The following is an 18,759-nucleotide window of genomic DNA, read 5'->3' as shown; positions in this document are numbered from 1 at the left end:
ATTCAATCTGCTCCACTCCACCATCTTCCTGAATGTATTTTTAAAATAAGACACTTTAAATATTTTAATTTCCTGAGTCTTTCAGGACCCTCCTTAGAAATATCTGGAGATAGGCCCTCCCCTAATATTTCAGAGTCCAGGGACCCAAGCACAGATATTCACATACCAAATATCTACACATTGTCATAATCAAAGTAACAAATGATTAATTAAATATGTTCTATCTGCTTACCTTGACAGATGCATTTTCATAAAGTCCTGTAAGACCAGGTTTGAATTTGAAATTTTTAGATTATTCTAAGTTCTGTGCCAGTCTGTAGCAGCATGAGGACAAAGGGCCCAACTGCCAGCCTGACCTCCTTCCTTTTTCACCCCTCATCCCATGCAGAGAAGGCTCCAAGGTGGTCCCATGTAGAAACCCAGACTGTTTAAGCTCCATCCACAACCCCTGCAAACAGCCTTTCCCTGGCCATCCCTAGGACTTTGAGGTGTGCACAGGACATGCTCTTAAGGATGGAAATGGGAAAGAGGCCTGCACTGGCCCTGGAAGCAGGCTTGGAGCTTCTTGGGCAGGGAATATGGGATCCTAGATACCTGGAGCATGGTCTAGAGGGGGTATGAAAGTTCCAGGAAAGCATGTCACCGTGGCCCCACAGACTCCTCACCCTTCGGAAGGGTCATGGCAAGAGAAGGGAAAGGAGGCGTTCTTTGAGCCATGGGACCCAGGTTCAGGACCCTCTTGCCCAGGCCCCAGAGTCATGCTACATCTCTACCTAGTCCTAAACAAGATCTCAAAACAAAACTGGGGCAGGGCTACATTAGCAAGACTGGGCTTTCTGGCCTTGGCCACACCCCTCCACTTCCTTGGACCTCAGCATCCTCCCTTGTCCCTGAAGGAACTGAACTGTTACCACCTTCTAGAACCTTCTGCAGCATCCAGGAATCAGACTTGAATTCATACTCTCATTCCATCCAGCAATGTTGGGCACCACCCAGCTGTCCAAGGGAAGAGAGAGCCACAGCGGGGAAACAAACTGCCTTTATTTCTTGATTTCGCACCTGGAACCCCAGCATGGCATGGTGGCTTTACTGCATGGAGGCAGCATCACCCCAGGATTCACAGCCAAGGCTCAGTGGATGCAGCTGACCAATGTGCCACCTCTGGAGACACCACTCTCAGGCTGATGTATGGGGAACATGACCAGCCACAGGCCACTAGCCTGATGGACTGCTGGACCAGAAGCTCCTGCCTGCAGAGCTCCCAAGACTTCATTCCATCTTAGGCACATTAGAATTATACCAACAATCCATTTGCAAACCAATGGGCAAACCCCATTTGGAGATGTCTTTCCGAAATAAAGCTAAGCCCCTCTGGGGATAGATGGTAAAGGCAGCTCACAGACATGCAGGACTAGCAATCCTATAGAACAGTGAGGAGCTTGGGCACACAGATATGAGGACAAGGCTATGCAATACTGAGATGTAGAGGAAGGTCACAGGGGTCAGCAAAAGCAAAGACTCACAGACAGTGTCCACCTAGAGAGCATACTCAGCAGAGGGCCTGAGATGGGGAAACTTGGGACAACATTTTCCTAAGGAATCAGGAAACACCAACTACCTGCACAGGTATGGACTCACAGGAGGTCACACTGTTAATGAGTCTCTGGAACAGGAAATGAATATGGTTGGCATTTGCAAGACAGGGGTCAAAGTGCAAGAGAGCCACAAGGTCAAGATGGTGCCAGGGATGGGGAAAATCATGAAAGTCAATCCTTTGGGAAACTTCTAGAAGAGGCTCTGCTATTGTCTGCACGGCAAATGACCCAGCCTGAGCCTCCACCAGAGTGTACTTTGGTTTGGTGGCGTTCTCAGGATCTTTTCACAGTTGGGTCTCTTCCCAAGGGAGCCACATCCGCATGAGGCTGTGCTGGACCTTGCTCAGTTTATGAGTACCTCAGTAGATGCAGAGCTATAGGCCTCTTTAGGAGAAAGTCCACCTACTTCTCTGTTTTGTAGGTTGCAGTCCTCAAGGGACCCGATGGCTGGCTGCCCTAGGGAAGAATCCCTGCTTTTCCAGAGTTTCCAGAGTCTGCAAAGCCAGACTCAGCAGACAGGATCAGAAGATATGGAAACAGCCCCACAGGTTTGTGTTGTCTAACAGTGCTAAGCCAAGTCCGTGGCCTGGGTCAGCGGTATTTCAGAAGAGATTGGGCTCTTTCACCCAGCTCTTTGGCCAGCTGGGAGCAATGAGGACAGTTCCAGGGTTGGGTGGAAGGTTCTCCAGTACTTTGGATTAAGACAGGATGCAGTGGTCCTAAGTTTTTCCAGTTAGACTGAATTAAAAGCATATCTTAGCAGCAAGAGTTTGTCCTTGTTTTGCCACACCAAGTTTGATGGAAATTGGACCAGGGCAGCATGAGGTCAGTTTGACAAGGTGTAGAAGCTGCCGCCGGTTTCAAGGGATGCAGCCCACCTTCTCCTCACACCCCTCATGTGAAATAGCGGCAGGGCGTAGAGTCAATGTAGCAGTACGGGGTGCACCGCAGGTCTCCGTATGACCTGAGGGGAAGCAAAAACACAGGTCAGGTCAGGTATGGGGCAGTGGGCAGGGAGCTGCTGCCAAATCTTGAGGCCAAAGCCATATTCTAAAATGTTTGACTTTTGGCCAAACCTTATCAGTGCCCACTGCTGCCACCATACCAAGGGCCAAGAGTCCTTATGCTGTTCTCATCCTCACTGGGGGTAAGGGACTTGGGGAAGTGTGGTAGTTTGGAGCTGATATATGCCCCCAGAAAAGTCATGTTCTTCCAATCCATTCTTGTGAGTGCAGACCTATTGTGGGTGAGACCTTTTGATTAGGTTGTTTCTATGGAGATGTGACCCAGCCCATTCAAGGTGGGTCTTAATCCTTTACTGGAGTCATTTATGAGAAGATAAAGGGGAGAGAAGTTTGCCAAGAGCTTAGAAAGAAAATGCCCCAGGAGAAACAAGAAGGACCCACAGGAGCCAAGAGAGCCATTTTTAAACCAAAACCAGGAGAGAAGGACCAAAAAATGTCACCATGTGTCTTCCCATGTTACAGAGGAACCCCGGATGCCATCAGTTTTTCCTCAGAGAAGGTATCCTCTAGTTGATGACTTAATTTGGACATTTTTCATGGCCTTAGAATTGTAACTTATAACCTGATAAATCCCCATTGTTAAAAGCCAGTCCGTTTCTGGTATATTGCATTCCAGCTGCCTTAGCAAACTGAAAAAGGAGATTGAGGGATCTGGGTAGAAGAGAAGATGGTAGCCTTGCTATCAGCATGCCTACAAGAGAAATATAGCTTTCTCAATGCCTGAAAGGCGTCCAGCATAGTCCAATAGAACTTTCTGTGATAGTACAAATGTGCTATATCTGCACCGTCCAATATGGTAGCCACTGGTCATATACTCAATAGAGTATTTATATATGTCTAACATAACTGAAAAGCTAAATTTTTACTTTGCTTTCATTTTAATTACTAAATTTAAATAGCCACACATAGCTAGTGGCTACCATATTGGACAGCCCAGATCTGTTCTTCTATAAACAAATGATTATGCCAAGCCATTGTGTTATGGAGCATTTACATTCACAAGCATCACTTGGAGGCTTCCAGGGATGAAGCAAGTGACCACAGTGAGCCACTGAGGAGGCCACAGAACCTTCTCTTCTCCATGGAGTCATAAATCAGCTTGGACTTCTGCCAACTCAATGGTGGTTGCCTGTTAGGTGCCCTCCTTCCTTTCAGGGATTGGGGCAGTGAATGCACACACCTGTATGCAGGAAGGGTCCCTGCCCAACCTAAACAGGCTTGGAGTCTGTGGGGTGGCCACAGATCTGAAGCCAGAGCAGCTTGGCTTAAATATGTTAACATGCATGACAGGGGGTGGGGATGGGGGGCAGTTGAGGAGACCCCCTTTGGAAGAGAGCAGAGAAGAGACAATAGAGACACCAGCATGGTGTCTTGCCCCCCACCCTGCTCAGAGCGTGAGTTGAGCCTATAGGAGGGAAAGGGCCAGAAGCAAAGGCTGAAGAACTTGGATTCAAGAGGGCTCCTGGGGCCAAGGCACCAGCACATCCATCTGGGTCAAGGGAAGAGCTGTATGAGGGCTTGTGGTAGGAATGACCTCCCCTTTTCCCTAGAACGTTATGCAACTCCAGGTCTGTGAGAATCAGCGGAAGGTGGCATCGATTTGCACCACGAAAGGGGCTCACGTTCCTAGTCTGGAATCAGCAACCTTGGGGCCAGCAGTGCTCAGTTGATTTGGGAGATGTCAATGTGGAGCCTGAGAAGCTGTAATACTTGTCCTGAGTGACATGAATACCCACCCACCAAGGACGCTCGGAAATGCTGAGAGGAGTCCTTGAAGGGAATATTAAGTCCTGAGGTTTTCTGGGAGGGGCCAATGGCCAACATAGTTAGGTATTAATGCTGCTGTGAGCTCACTTGCTCCCAGAGACCTGCCAGCTGGGGATGGGGATTCTGGCGAATTCACGTTACACAGACAGTAGATTCTGCACAGAACCCTGCCGGCTCACCCCTGCAGTGAGCTTCCTTTGCAGGCCCAGAGCCCAGGAGGCTAATGTGGCTACAGGTAAATTCTGGGGACAAGAGAGCTGCGGACAAGAGGCAGCTGCTCCCTTCTGGTCCCCTGCGGAGCTGACCCAGTCCGGGCACCTGCAGCAGCCCTCAGGGCGGACAAATTGCTCTGAGAGTACACGTGGGGATTATGTGCCTCTTATAAACTCTAGGTGAGCAGGCCCATGCCTTCCTCATCACCATACTTCAGTATCTAGAAAGTGCCAGGAACATGAGAGACATTCAAAAGTGTCTGTGAAGGAAATGAAGGAATGGGGAGGAATAGGGGAGTGGAGGGAGGAAGGGAGGGACTGAAGCAGGAAGCTTGGGAGGGACTGAAGGAAGGAGGAAAACAGGGAAGAAAGGACAGGGGAGTGGAGGGGGCAGCGAGGGATGGAGGCGTGTCCTTTTGGCACACTTAAAATAACATGGGAGGCCACCCTACCCAGGGAGATAGGTCTCGCAGGTCAGGGAGCCGAAGTCAGAGCCGTCGCAGTCCTCCACACCCTTGTGCCGGTGACCGTCTCCACAGTAGGCCCGGCGACAGCCTGCGGGGACACAGAGGAGGGCGGCCCTGAGCAGGGGCAAGGCAGGGCCAGCTTGCCTCTGAGGATCCGCCCAGAGCACGGCACCACTCCAGACGCTGCCCCACAAGAAGCTTCACGCTCCTCCAGGGACCCCAAATCCTGCACTGACCATGCAACAGAAACTGAACAAGGACACCAAGCTCTGGCCCAGCCCAGCTACTTACTAGCCAAGGGACCGAGTGCGGCCACAGCCCGCCCTGAGCCTCAGTCCTTCTCTGCACAACCGGCTGTGATGGGGGGTAGGGTGGGCGTGGGTATGAAGGTGCTGGCATCCGATGCAGAGATGGCATTAGCTGGAAAATACGCTTACCCTAGCTGAGTTTAGCAATCTACTCGATTCTTAGTTCCCAGGAGATTAAGCAGACCTTCTCAGCTCTGCTTTCAGGAACGAGATAACAGAATAGCATCAACACCACCTTGTGGCCCAGTGAATCAGTGACTTCCTCCTCAAAAGACAAGAGTTTGAAGAGTCATGAAGACCCTGCCCATAAGAGCGTGCATGTGAATATCTAAAGCTAATCATTGATGATGGCGCAACAAGACATGCTTGAGACAAAACAGAATTGAGAAATTGCTTATGCTCTCCCCACAAAGTTCCAAGGTCATTGCTGATCTAGCAAGAATGAATCATGTGGACATTACTTAGATTTTGACCCTTACCCCCTTCCCTTTACCTGTTAAAAACCCTAACTCACATCCCCACTTTGAACTGATTTGGGGAAGATTCCTCCAGTTCCCTGCAAAGTGCGCTTGCAAAGAAGTCACCTCCACATTGAGACATGTTTCTCCTTTGCAGGGTCAGGTGGGTCCCTCTGTGGGTAACAACGGTGCGTGATGTGCCTCGGCCGTCACACAGAAAGCCTCCCGGGGTGTGACACCGCGGGGCCAGCCCTGGGGCCCTGGAGCCAGATGATCTTCACAGGGGCCTCTGTTCTCACGCAAGGGCAGGGACTTGGGAGTGAACGCCACCCTCGTTTTCACAGGACCGAGAGACCTTATTGGCTCACACCTCCTGTGTGACCCTCTATTTGACAGAGTCTGCACCAAGGCCAGAAGGGACTCCTGGCTAAGCCAGCATCCTAGGACTCACCACCCAGGGAACTCCAGGGCCATCAAGAGGAAGTGCAGCCACACTGACCGGGACCCAGCAGGGCCTCGCCCAATGCACGCACCCGTGTACACAGCCATCCTTCCCTCGAGCTTCTCGAGGGCCAGGACCTGTCTGGGTCTAAGCACACCCAGCTCTGAGCCTGAACCTAGCTCCTCCTAGGAGGGGCTTAACAAATAAGACTTGAGTGGATTCACCGAATGGATGTGGAGCCCTTACTATGCTCCAGAAGATCTACACCCACATTAGCTCACAGAACCTCTAACAAGTCATGAGTGGTCAATACTGTCAGTCCCATTTTACAGCTGAGAAAAGAGAGGCTGGGAGCCATGAACCACCCTCCATTGCCCCATCCGCTGAGCAGAGCCTCCTTTGTGAGACTGACAGGGAGAGCCTGCACTGGACTCCGTTTTCTGAGACTGACAGGGAGAGCCTGCACTGGACTCCGTTTGAAGGACTCTCATGCCAACTTTCCACCTCACCTCCTGCCTTTGTCACTTGGTTTTTTTTAGAAAAGAAAACAAGCCAACCCTGCAGCCCCACGCTTCTGCCTGCCGTCTGGGAACAGGGCATGAGCCCAGGCAGCTCGGGCTGGCCCAACTTCCCATAAGAAGGGTGTTGCTGCTCCGGCCACACCTGGTAAGAGCGAGTCTTAACTCCTTGAACTGGATAACATACTTAGAGTGGTTAGGTGAGTGAATACCCTTGTTCTCAGGAAACATACTTAGGAATTTTAAGTGTTCAAGGAGCATGATGCAGACTACCTACTCTCATATGTTTAGAAAACATAAATAGATTAATAGGTCAATTGGTCGATAAAAGAAGTGATACAGATAGATGATAGAATGATAGCTAATTATGGCAAAATGTTAAAAGTTGGTGGGCCTGGGTATCTAAGTGGTATGTTGGAGTTCTTTGTATGGATTTTGTATTATTTTTGCAACTGTCCTCCAAGTTTGAAGTTATTCCAAAAAAAAACAACTTTTTTAGAGAGAGAATCCTCATTCAAATTATTGGCCTTTCCCTTTTGCCTTTCACCGGTGCTTCCAACAAAGCAAGCCACTTCCTTTCTCTCTTGAGCCTGGGATGTGGGCGTGGCCCCAAGTAAAGAAGTAGGTTTGGGGAATAGGAGGTTATGGCTCTGCCCTTTGGGACAGGGATGGCCTCTCTGGAGCAAAAGCCTTGGCACCCACCCCCATTGAAGAGCTTGGGTGGTGAAAGGAGTTAAATTTGGCCTGCAGTGGACGGGGAGGTCTCCTCAGTAGCCCTGTGCACCCTCTCCGGCTCTGAATTACCTCAAAGCCCCACAGCTGGGGTCCAGAACTTCCCCCACCGCCCCCCCCCCCCCCCCACCGCCCTGTGGCTGTTCGGGCTTCGGATTCCCCGGGCCCGGGCCCCACTCACTGATGCAGTCGTCACCCCCTTCACTGTTACCGTCGTCACACTCCTCCCCGGGCTGCAGGAGCCCATCCCCACAGGTGCCGCGGTGGTCTGCAGTGTAATCCACGGGGTAAAAAGGGGTCAACTGGCCAAAGAAACACAGGATAGTTACTGAGGGTGACATGCCCAGGCAGCCGCAGAGCAGGGTAGGTTGCTGATATTGTGAACAGATGTCCTGGGACCAGGGGCATTGCCTGGGGGTCATCACTTGGTTTTCTGGGGCCTTCTGACTTCCTCCCAGGGCTTGAGGAAGGCATTCCTTCCTGGTGGCCCAATCTCTGTAGAGGGGAGGATGCTGGCCAGGTCAAGACGGTGGCCTGACAGTTCGGGGATGTGGAAATGGTTTGGAACCTCCATTAGGGGCCTTCCTCACCCACAGGCTCAGAGAGGTTCAGAAACATTGTGAATAAAGGTGCTCAGCTTCTAAGCTCTGTCCCCAGGCCCAGCTGTGTGGCCTTCCCTTTCCTTTAATGGCATGTCCCTTTCCTAGGTGGGGAGAGGTAGGGGAGGCCCTGGGGTGCCTGCCTGGGGGTACCTGGATGGGAAGCCAGCCAAGGTGGTCTTTGAAGTACAGAGATCTCTGGTCTCTGCGGAAGGCAATGGCATTTTGGGTGTTCAGCCTCTCAAGCTCCTCCTGGTTGTTGACCACAAAAATCTGCCATAGAACACATGGGTGAGGAGTCTAGAAAACACTCTTCAGGGGGCAGGGAGAAAGCTGGAAGAGGACATGGTCTCTGTTCTCAGGCTGACCCCTTCTCTTGGGAAGAAGGGGAGTTCGCACATTATACTCTAGGGTTCCTGCTGTATTTGATCCCCACACCTTCCCAACCTAATTCCTTATCTCTGACTTTGAAATAATAAATATCCACTGTGATTTAAAATGTAAAAACATTGAACATGTTCCCATGACTTAAAAAATCAAAAGGTGGGGCAGGCAACGGTGGCTTAGTAGCAGAGTTCTCGTCTGCCATGCAGGAGACCCGGGTTTGATTCCTGGTACCTGCCCATGCAAAATCATAATAAATGAATAAATAAATAAATAAGGAAGGAAGGAAGGAAGGAAGGAAAGAAGGAAGGAAGGGGAAAGAAAGGAAAAAGAAAAAATGGTGATGTCACCTAATCAAGTAGATCTTGATTAGATCTTGCTAGAATCTAGAAATGATTCTAGGAAAATTCTTACACTCAAAGATGTTCATAACAGTGTTATTTACATTAGTGAAAAGCTTGAGAGGACCATATAAATATCAACAATACAGCATTAGGTAAATAAATCTTGGCACAGTCATCTGATAGAGGGATGGCAATATATCCATTTGAATAATGTTAATAATGAAACAATCCAATGGGGAACGGGCAATTGTGAGTAAGCATAAAGATAAAACAAGGAAAAAAGATTAGCCATGAACTGACCATTGTTGGAGTCAGGTGAAAGGTACATAGGGGCGATTTATACTGTTCACTCTGCTTTGTATCTATTTGAAATTTTCTAAAATGAAAAGCTTAAAATGATATTCATAAAGAGTGTAGAAACATGACAGGATTTCAACTGAGACAACTTGGGTATGACATTGTTATACAATATGATCTCAACGTTATAAAAATTAAAAATCATTCTTAAAAAAAAGAGAAGAAAATAGGGTGGGCCGCATTTGGCTCAACAGGCAGAGTTCTTGACTGCCATGCTGGAGACCTGGGTTCGATTCCTGGTGCCTGCCCATGCAAAAAAAAAAAAGGAAGGAGAAAATAAATACCTCAAGGATGCACCCACAACCAAATGGACAATTTGCTTTTTCCTCTTGATTTTCTCACATTTTCCAATTTCTTATAATGAGTACATACCCCATATAACAGGAGAAAGTAAATTTTACTAAAAGGCTTTTACAAAACCCACAAGAGGATTCAGAAAGAGCTCCCTATGGGTGACTACCTCAGATTTTGCCCAGAAGAGACTTACCACAGGAACTCGGAGGGAATTGGAGCCATACCCAGATTCCCCATAGGAAGGGTTATTCACAATCGTGGGGGGTCCACAAAGACATCTTCCTGGAGGCCCAGGAAATCCTCTTTCTCCTTTGGGTCCCATTACAAGTTGTCCTAGGAAGCAACAGACTGCTTTGTTACTAGATCCAAGGAAGAGAAAACCAAACAGCCCAATGGAGATGTGTGGGACCTTCTCAACAGAAAGGTTAATGTCCATGGCATTTCAGAGTAGATCTGGGAGAGAATCCAAAGGGATGCTTTTGATCTTGACCTAAGTTGTGGAGAAAGAGATGTTCTTTGGAGGTCCCTTGATTACACTGGGTATGACAGCACCTTTCCCAGCCATCATTCTCCCTTACCTGTCTCTACTTTAGAGACTAGAATGATTGATGGATATTCCATTTCCCAAACTTCCTTGCAGCTAGGGGTGGCCATGTGCCACAGTTCTGGGAGAAAAAAGTTTCTAGGAGGCTTTTTCCTGATAAGGAGAGAAACATAGCTGGTGAAAGACAAAACTCCCTACTCCTTCCTGCCTTGAAAACAGATAAGATGTCTGGTACTGCAGCAGCTGTCTTGTAACCATGAAGCTGCAAGCATAAGATAAGAGGCCAAGATACAAGAAAGATAAGGGGCTCATGGGGCCTGGGGCCCCGATAGTAACACTTAGAGGTGAACCAAAGCCAGCCACTGTTCACATCTGGACTTCCTTGTTCTATGAGAAAAACAAATTTTTTTGTTTCAACCATCATTAACAAGAGACTTCTTGCAAATGAACATACTGGTGACTGATAACTTTTGTTTGTATTCACCCAAGAGAATTTGTGAGTGTGGGTATCTTTGATTTCTTCTGCAAGAAAATGTAATGTTTGTAAGTGCTCCACCCACTAGCTCTCCCCTGGTTCTAAAGAAGAGTCAGGTCATGTTCCAAAAAGATCTGAACAGTAAATACACATCCTGAGATATAGAAGAGACACTCGAGTAGTAGTTTTCACCTTAGTTTTTAGATCCCCAAGCCACAAATCAGGCCAACAACAAGATTTCTGAGAATCAGGCCCAGTCATCTCTATTTCTCAAAGCTCTCAGGGTGATTCCAATGTACACCAAGGTTGAGAACCATCGGTCTAGGGAAATGATCTTTGCCCAGGCCATTCCTCCACCACACTGTCTTCCCCTTCACCCTTCCTCTCTCCCCTCCCCAGTACCTCCTAACTCCTTTCTGATCTAGCGTCAAACATCACCTCTTCACGGAAGCCATTTTGGATCCTCACACTCCCTCACGCTCACTCCAGAAACAATTTCATAGTTCCTTTGCCTTTTCTGCACAGCACTTATCTCTGTTTCTGACTCTACACATGTGAGAGGATGTGACCAAGATTTATCTCGCCCGGTGGAATGTAAATACCACAAGAGGAGGCTTTGTGGCTGTTCTCCTTCACCTGACACATAGCAGGGGCGTGATTGAAAGGATGGAGACTCTTTGAAGAGAAAAGGACTTTAAAAAAGGCTAGAAGTCATTCTCTGGGTGGCAACAGAAAGAGAGTAAAAGATGGGGACCACAAAAGGAAATAAATGTGTCCCTCTCCCTGGGGAATTAGAGGGAGGTTGGAGACTCAGAGGTCATAGGGCCTCTGAGGCAGCCAGCCTCTGGGGACCCAGAAGAGCAGGAAATAAAACAACCCCAGGGCAGAGGTCTTGTCAGGACCCCAAGGAACAGCTGTAGCTGGAGAACACACCAGTGGAAAGACCCCATACCCTGAGCTTTCTGAGCTGGTTGGCAGATGTGTTCAAGATCAGAAAGTTGCCTGCATGAAAGGGAGATTTTCCAACTTATACCAAATTACGGTCTTTTTTCTAACAAAAAATATGAATATAATTCTGTGAGAAGATGTTCCAGTCTTGTGTTCCAGCTGAGAGATATGAGGCCTTCACCAGCCCAGGAATATTCTGGTAATTAAACACCTGGGGAAGCTGAGGTGGCAATGCTTGGGAACCAAGGAAAGGAGAGTTTTATTGGAGCAGGCTTCCAGAAGATTCTGTGGTCCCAACTCCTGCTCTAGGACTATGACCTCAGAGAGATTCAGGAGTTTGTCCCATTATCCTGCTAATTAGTGGTGAGGCTGAGATTTTTAATTCATGTTTGACTTAACACTGCATCATTCAAAAGACAACGTCCAAGAATGTTAATGTCCACAGGAAGCTGGTAATTCCCAGGTACCATTTTGATTCACTTATGCCTTGTCTGGGTGCAGAAAAGGCTCAGCCAAATGTATAATTTGATTCTTGCATATTATATCCTGAAAGCATCTTGACTTTCTTTCTTACCATCCCTGGCCCCAGCCCCTCTTCCCCTGCAATTTGAGTAATTAAACATCTTCCCCCACCCCACTGCTCCCAGCACCTTCCGGCCCTCCCCTGCTGGCTGCGGAACCAGAGGTCACCTCGAACAGGACGTGGCAGGGAGCCTGCTTCCTTCCCTGCTTCTTCCTCCCAGTGGCTGGGAGGAAGCCGCTGGAGGGCATCTGCTACCCTCCAGTAGGAGATGTGCCTATCAGCCAGGCTGCACTGATAGGCACAAAACCTAAACGTCCTCACCTTGGCCCCTTGCAGCTCATCCCACGGGCCTGGCCCCTTCACTGTCCCCTGCAGCCAGAGGACCTGGCTCTCCATCTTTGCTCAGTGAGCCTCCCTCTTCCCACTGGCTGCTGTGGAGGGAGCAGGTCAGGAAAGGGGAAGCTGGAGAAGGTAGATTACAATCTCCACATTCCCCAGCTCCCACTCAGCTCCTACAGAGCCTGGGTGGCTAAGGGGAATGGGCTTACGATGAGGAGTCACAGATTCCAGGCCAGGAGTGGTCACCAGTCAGCTCTGCAACCTTGAAGAAGTCATGACTCTCTAGAGCTGAAAGTTCTTATCCAGAGGGAGGGTTGGACTAGACCAGGGACGTTTAACCAGTGGTCTACAGGCCCCAGCATGGCTCTGGAACTCTGATATTGTGTGAAATCTCTTGGGTTTTGAAAGGACTTATGTACCCTAGAAAAGCCATGTTTTGGTCCTAATCAATCTTGTGAGAGCAACAGTTTCTTCTAATTCTTATGCAGTACTATAGGTTGGAAACTTGATTAGTATCTCCACGGACATGTGACTCAATCAATTGTGGGTATTGAGCTTGATTAGATGGAGATGTGTCTCCACCCATTCTACATGGGTCTTGATTAGTTTATTGGAATCCCATGGAAGAGGAAGTATTTTGGAGAAAGCTTCAGAATACACAGTCACGAGATGTGGAGTCCACCAACCACCTTTGGAAAACACCTCCCGGGGAGCTTCATGAAACAAAAGGCCTAGAGAGAAAGCCAGAAGATGCTGCCGTGTTTGCCATGTGCCTTTCTAGAGAGAGAAACCCTGAACTTCAACGGCCTTTTTGAATCAAGATATCTTTCCCTGGGTGCCTTATATTGAACATTTCTATAGACTTGCTTTAACTGGGACATTTTCATGGCCTTAGAACTGTGAACTTGTAACTTATTAAATTCCCCCTTTTAAAAGCCATTCTGTTTCCGGTATATTGCATTCTGGCAGTTCTAGAGCAAACTAGAACAAGGTATAAATACGCACCTTTTTTTTCCCCTGAGATTTTCATTAGATACTTAAAAGTAGTCTCAGGAATCCTTTTCAGAGCCTGTTCTGACTTTTTAATATCTGACTAGTTCCAGGCATAGAGCAGGTCACTTTTAAACTCACTTCTCTCCCCTGCCCCTCCTCCTCCCCACCCCCTGCAAACTTTTCCAAAGAGCAGGACTGTTGCCCTGTTCTGCCTCTTTGCCTACCCCTCAGCCCCCTCACTCTGAGAGGCTCCTTAGACAGGAAGTGACCACAGGAAGGCACAGGGAGGGGACATCATTAATGCAACATCCCACGTTCCACCTGGCTCTCTGGCAATAACCCAGGTGGGACAGAGATTGCAAGCCCATGTTGCCATATCTGTGAGCACCTGCCAGGTGCCAGCCCATCTGCCCCACCACCAGGTGCCAGTCAGCTCTGAAGCTGACTCAGCTACAGAGACTGTCCTCAAGGAGCCTGGCATCTAGCAGGGAGATGAAACACATCTGCAGGAAACAGTCCTGGAGGGGCTATAAAAGAGAAGCCACATGCATTTGGGATTCCCAGGAGGGAATCCCATCAGGTTACAAGGCCAAGGAAGGCCTTATTGAAAAGAGGGCTTTGAAGGAAGGAGAGGATTTCATTGCATGGGGCTGATGGTGACAAGAAGGCCATTTCAGCCCAAAGGAATAGCACAGCCACGTGGACCCAGAGAGAACATGGGAATATGCTCCAGCCTGGTAGAGACCAGGGTGTTTGCTGGAAGGCAGCAGACAGTGAGGCGGGGATCTGGCAGGGTGGCAGCAGGGGATGGGAGGGTGGAGGGAAAGGGGAGACAGTTTCACTGGGCTGGATCACCAAGGAGAGAGCTAGGGCTGCTAAAGGGCTGCATTCGATATACTGGAGAGTGGCAAGAGAGAACAATGGGTGAGCTCTGAGTGAGCTCCTGACCATCCCCAGGCCCCAAGAGGGAATTGGAATTCAAGTCAAATGAGAGCATTGTCAGAGGTGAGGGTTCCTTACACATAGATAAATAAATACCATATGACCACTGTCTCAGTTTGCTAAGGGTCTCCCTATGCATCCCCCCACCCCATGTTCCCTGACTCGTCCTCAGTGTTGTGAGCTCCTAAGCACTCCAGGAGGCAAGAGAGCCCCTGTCCAAAGGCAAAACCCAGGCTTCAGCTCGTGCTCATGAGCTCCAGGTAAACACTGTGCATGCAGAGCCACAGAAGGCAAGGACTAGTTAGGGGACCCCCCCCCCGATCATCCAGTCAGCTGTTGTAAACAAACATATGGGCACATGGCCTGAACTCTCTAACTTACATCTAGTTTCCTTAAAAAAATGGGAATACATGTCCAAGCCAACATATTGATATACTAACTGGTGTTTGTTCTTCCAGTATTTCTTGCTTCCCCCGTTAAGAAGGTAGCCAGACTGTACTTTCTTGCCCTTACTGAGTATAGGTACTGTTTAAAGACATCCTCGCTTTTCTGCCTTTTGTTCTCAGAAGGGCAAAAGTTCCCAAGAAGGGTGGTGGACATAGGATGAGTGGCAGGCGGGGGCTGGGGGTGGGGTGGGCGAAGGAAGGAAAAGGAGGGATTTCTCCAGTCATGGAGAGAAGTCCTGCAAGAAACAGGGACACACTGTATCCTGGAAAAGGGAAAAGATCTCCGAAGGAATCCTGGGAGGTCAAACCGTAGGACCAGGATTTCCCAGCCTTGGAAATGTTCTGCTACCCAAGCATAGCAGTGGTTGGGGACATGGTTATCTGACATCCAGCGACCATATGGATTTGGGCAGCAGATATTTCAGAGGTAAATAGGGTGGATCAAAGGCTAGAGGGACCTCCCGTGATGTTTTTCTCTCATAATTGAACAGAATCTTAGTCTAATCCATTGTGGGAGCTGGAGGAGTGGAGTCAGTTTTAATTTGTTTTAAAGGATCTAACAAAATATGACATCTGTTGCATAACCTGGTTGCAAATATATTCCTATAAACATAGACAAAAAAGTGCAGTGTAGAATTTTTCAGTGTCTTCATTTTCTTAAGAAAAAAGTTGGAAGAAAAATTGTTTTGATTCATTTTACATAACTGAAGACCAAAAAGTCTTGCACAGTAAGTAAACAGGCTGCTTGGACCTAGAGATTCTGTGTTTATATGGTTGATGTACTATGAAAGGGTTTACTTTAAGCTGACAAGGGAGCAAACTAAATAAAGGGCTTATTTCAAACCCTTTAAACAAAGTAAAGCAAAATAGCATTAATCACATATAACTATTCCTTTTATAAGTGGTAAGCTTTTGCTTTCCTCCTTGTTGTCTCTGTCTATATTCATTGCAAATAAAAAGAGTTATTTCGTAAAACCATGTAAGATGGAAAAATCTGCAATTTCCTCTATACTTCCAGGCTTAAGAGAATTTCTTGGAGCCATGAAACATTTTTTTTTTTTAATTTAGAAAAATATATTAATTGATGAAATAGGTGCCTATTATTTTTCACATAAAGTATAAGTGATATGGTCAATGCATTTTTTTCTTGTCCTCTGTTTGCATTCCAAAGTACTAAAACAAAGCCAGAATGACATCTGTCTTTCTAGTGTAAAAGTTGAATGAGCCAAATTGTGGAGAAATTAAGAAATTAAAGTACCTCTGGCAATCCCGGACTGTAAATACAAGGCAGGGCTCTGTTGGCATCTTACTGTGCCCTCTCGGGGGAGGCCAGTCAGAAGTGTAATGTAGAGCAGGTGAAGCGGTGTAGCTCTTACCTGTGGCTGGGGGGCCCAATGGACCTGGAGGGCCCGGAGGGCCGGGTTGACCAGAAGGCCCAGGCTTGCCTGGTGGGCCCATAACTCCACTATCTCCCTTCTGCCCCTGACAGAGAAAAAGGCAGAGCCTGTTACCATCGAATGACCTGGCAAGCTTCCTTCCTCATTTGTCTCTAAATCAAGGACTACCTTGCAGTTTGGAGCAAGAGCTCAGGTCAGGATGCAGCCGCAGGGGTCTTGACCACCAAATGTCTTAAAAACTTAAGGCAAATGACATTTGAGATGAGATTCTGATAGCTGGTGGCAAGTTTGCAGAATTTACTTGTTGATCTGTCCTAGAATCATGTTGCATGACAGCTGAGAGGGACCAATCCAATCCACTCCCCTCGCTGGGCAGATAAGGAATCTGAAGCTCAGAAAAAGAGCAGGGCTTTACACAGGCCACCTAGCTTCAAAGTGACAGAGTTAGGCCTAGAACTCAGGCTTTCTGCTTGCTCATTAGGACAATTTCTAATTGCAGCACAGCAAAGGCTGTGCTCACTCAATGACTTCACATCGCTCCTGGGATAAAAACCCAGCTCCTTTTAAGGCCAAGATGTCCTTTCCAGTCTCCTTCCAGTCATGTCACCCTGCTTTTTCATCTGCAAGTGCATCATGCTACTAACCCTCTTCTCAGGCTCCTCACTCTGCCCCAAGCTCCTCTTCCCTCCCCTCTGCTTTAGTTATTACCCATTTTCAGCTCTCAGCTCAAATGTCACCACCTTGGTGAACCCTTCCCTGACCTCCCCAGACTGGTTCCTCATCATAGGCTCTCATACTTTAGTCCTTTTCCTTCATGGTAATAGTCCCAAATCTTAATTACATGATTATTTCTATATTCATTTCATCAATAGCTCCTCATGAGACATAAGCTCCAACGTGGGCTAGAATCTGTCTTGTTCTCCTTCCCTTACCAGATCAAACAGTGGTGCAGCAAGAAGCTGAAAACACAAAGGGAGCCAGCTTTGTTGAGCCAGATCAAGAGATCTGAAGTTTTTACCTTGGCCACGTGACCCTTGGTAACTCACGTCATCTCTTGTGCCTCAATTTTCTCATATGTATAATTGAGCTAGTAAATATACATCCTCATGTGTTTGTTATGAAGCTAAGAAAGATCTCAAGGCTGAAAAAGGGCTTTGCACAGAACAAAGGGCTATATAGGGCAAGTTTATTATCACAGTAACTCTTGGTTCCATCTTTTTCACATGTTCAGATAAGTCTTGATTCCTTCTAGAGAGGCATATCTGCAACTACAACTGTTCCACATGGATGTTCTTTTTGCTGTTTTCTCTGGGTGCATCAGGAACAAAGGCCAAGAGTAATCCCAGGACCCAAGGCTGGTTGTACTCTGTAGTTTCTTCCCCTGAACAACTTGCTGTCTACTCTTGTCCCTGGCCTAATCAGGACAGTGATCGAGGGCCAACATCTTTGGCCTGGATCCCCTTTCTACACTTGTGCCTTGGCAGGTTTGCCTACCTGATGAAACATAATCTTCCTCAACTCTGGGAAACAGGCTTTCGGGGGACTTTTTTACAATCACAACCATTATATGTGACCTGCTGCCTCATCAACATGGCCTGGAGGCCCTCTTGGCACTGCCCACTGAGTTCTTAAAGTCTTAATATGGGGCCTGTGAGGTCAGAGTTTCCAATTCCATACTTATGCAGAGACTCTTTAAGCCTTAGCCCAAGCTGGAGCATTCCATGGAGTAACCAAAATGGGTCCCGGAATGGCAAAGGAAGTCACACCATCTTAATATAGCCACAGTTAAGGCTGGTTTTTTTAACAGCTATGTCAGCTGGTTCTGAGTACAGGAAGTGCCAAAGTTTGAAGGAGCTAGAAATGATTCTTACTTCTGGCACCAGCAGAAATAGAATATTCCACATACTGGTCATCTGCGATGTCTTTATCAGTAGGATTCATGTTCCCTGAGCAATGCTTTCCAGGAAAGGCACATTCCTTATTTGCTACAAAATTCGGTGATCTTTCTCAAGGAAGTTGTGTTGTCTCCTTAACTAAAGGTTTTTATAATAAAGTCAACAGTTGCTTTCCTAGGACTTCTTCTTTTTTTAAGACAAGCCCATTTGCAGTTTCCAATTGGGTAGCCATTTTATTTTTTTTACATGGGCAGGCACCAGGAATCGAACCTGGGTCCTCTGGCATGGCAGGTGAGCATGCTTGCCTGCTGAGCCACCATGGCCTGCCCATTCCTAGGACCTCTTGAAGGCAAGTCTTGAATAATGAATGTGATGGAGAGAAGTGTGGTGTGGGGAAAAGCTGGTCTCAACTATCTAAATTCCAACCTTGAGTTTGAAGCTGTCTTAGCTGAGGAGCCTAGGGTAAGTTCTTCCAGATCCCTGACCCTCTGTTTTCTTGTGAATAAACCAAGGGGATTAGATTAGGTGGTCTCTGAGATCCCTCTGGCTCTGAAATTCTAATCTCCAGAAATCCCTTCTAGTGTTCAGATTTCGGGCCTAGGACTGACTTACAATGACTTCCAGAACTCTTAGCATCACTGGTCCAACAAACACTCACTGTATAAGACTCTACTCTTGGAAATTAGTTCAGATAAAAAGAAAATATTGTGGCAGGCTCCCAAGACCAACAAAGCAAGTATCTGCTGGCTAGAAAG

At 47.6% G+C, this 18,759-nt stretch overlaps 1 protein-coding gene across 3 annotated transcripts in view; it reads right to left on the bottom strand.

The window, feature by feature from the left end:
• Positions 1 to 1,028: 1,028 nt before the first annotated feature.
• The window catches only part of COLQ (collagen like tail subunit of asymmetric acetylcholinesterase), a 67,883-nt gene continuing 50,152 nt past the window's right edge, over positions 1,029 to 18,759 (bottom strand). For all 3 annotated transcript variants that reach the window (XM_077130414.1, XM_077130416.1, XM_077130415.1), the window contains 6 exons: positions 16,089 to 16,194; positions 9,696 to 9,835; positions 8,277 to 8,396; positions 7,706 to 7,826; positions 5,052 to 5,154; positions 1,029 to 2,559 (listed from right to left, as the gene is read on the bottom strand). In XM_077130414.1, the coding sequence (XP_076986529.1) occupies positions 2,490 to 2,559; positions 5,052 to 5,154; positions 7,706 to 7,826; positions 8,277 to 8,396; positions 9,696 to 9,835; positions 16,089 to 16,194 (660 nt within the window). In that variant the 3' untranslated portion in view covers positions 1,029 to 2,489. The remainder of the gene's footprint in view (positions 2,560 to 5,051; positions 5,155 to 7,705; positions 7,827 to 8,276; positions 8,397 to 9,695; positions 9,836 to 16,088; positions 16,195 to 18,759) is intronic.

Source organism: Tamandua tetradactyla, chromosome 15 (assembly GCF_023851605.1).
Source record: "Tamandua tetradactyla isolate mTamTet1 chromosome 15, mTamTet1.pri, whole genome shotgun sequence".
Lineage (NCBI taxonomy): Eukaryota > Metazoa > Chordata > Mammalia > Pilosa > Myrmecophagidae > Tamandua > Tamandua tetradactyla.
This window is presented reverse-complemented; position numbering and strand designations above follow the sequence as displayed.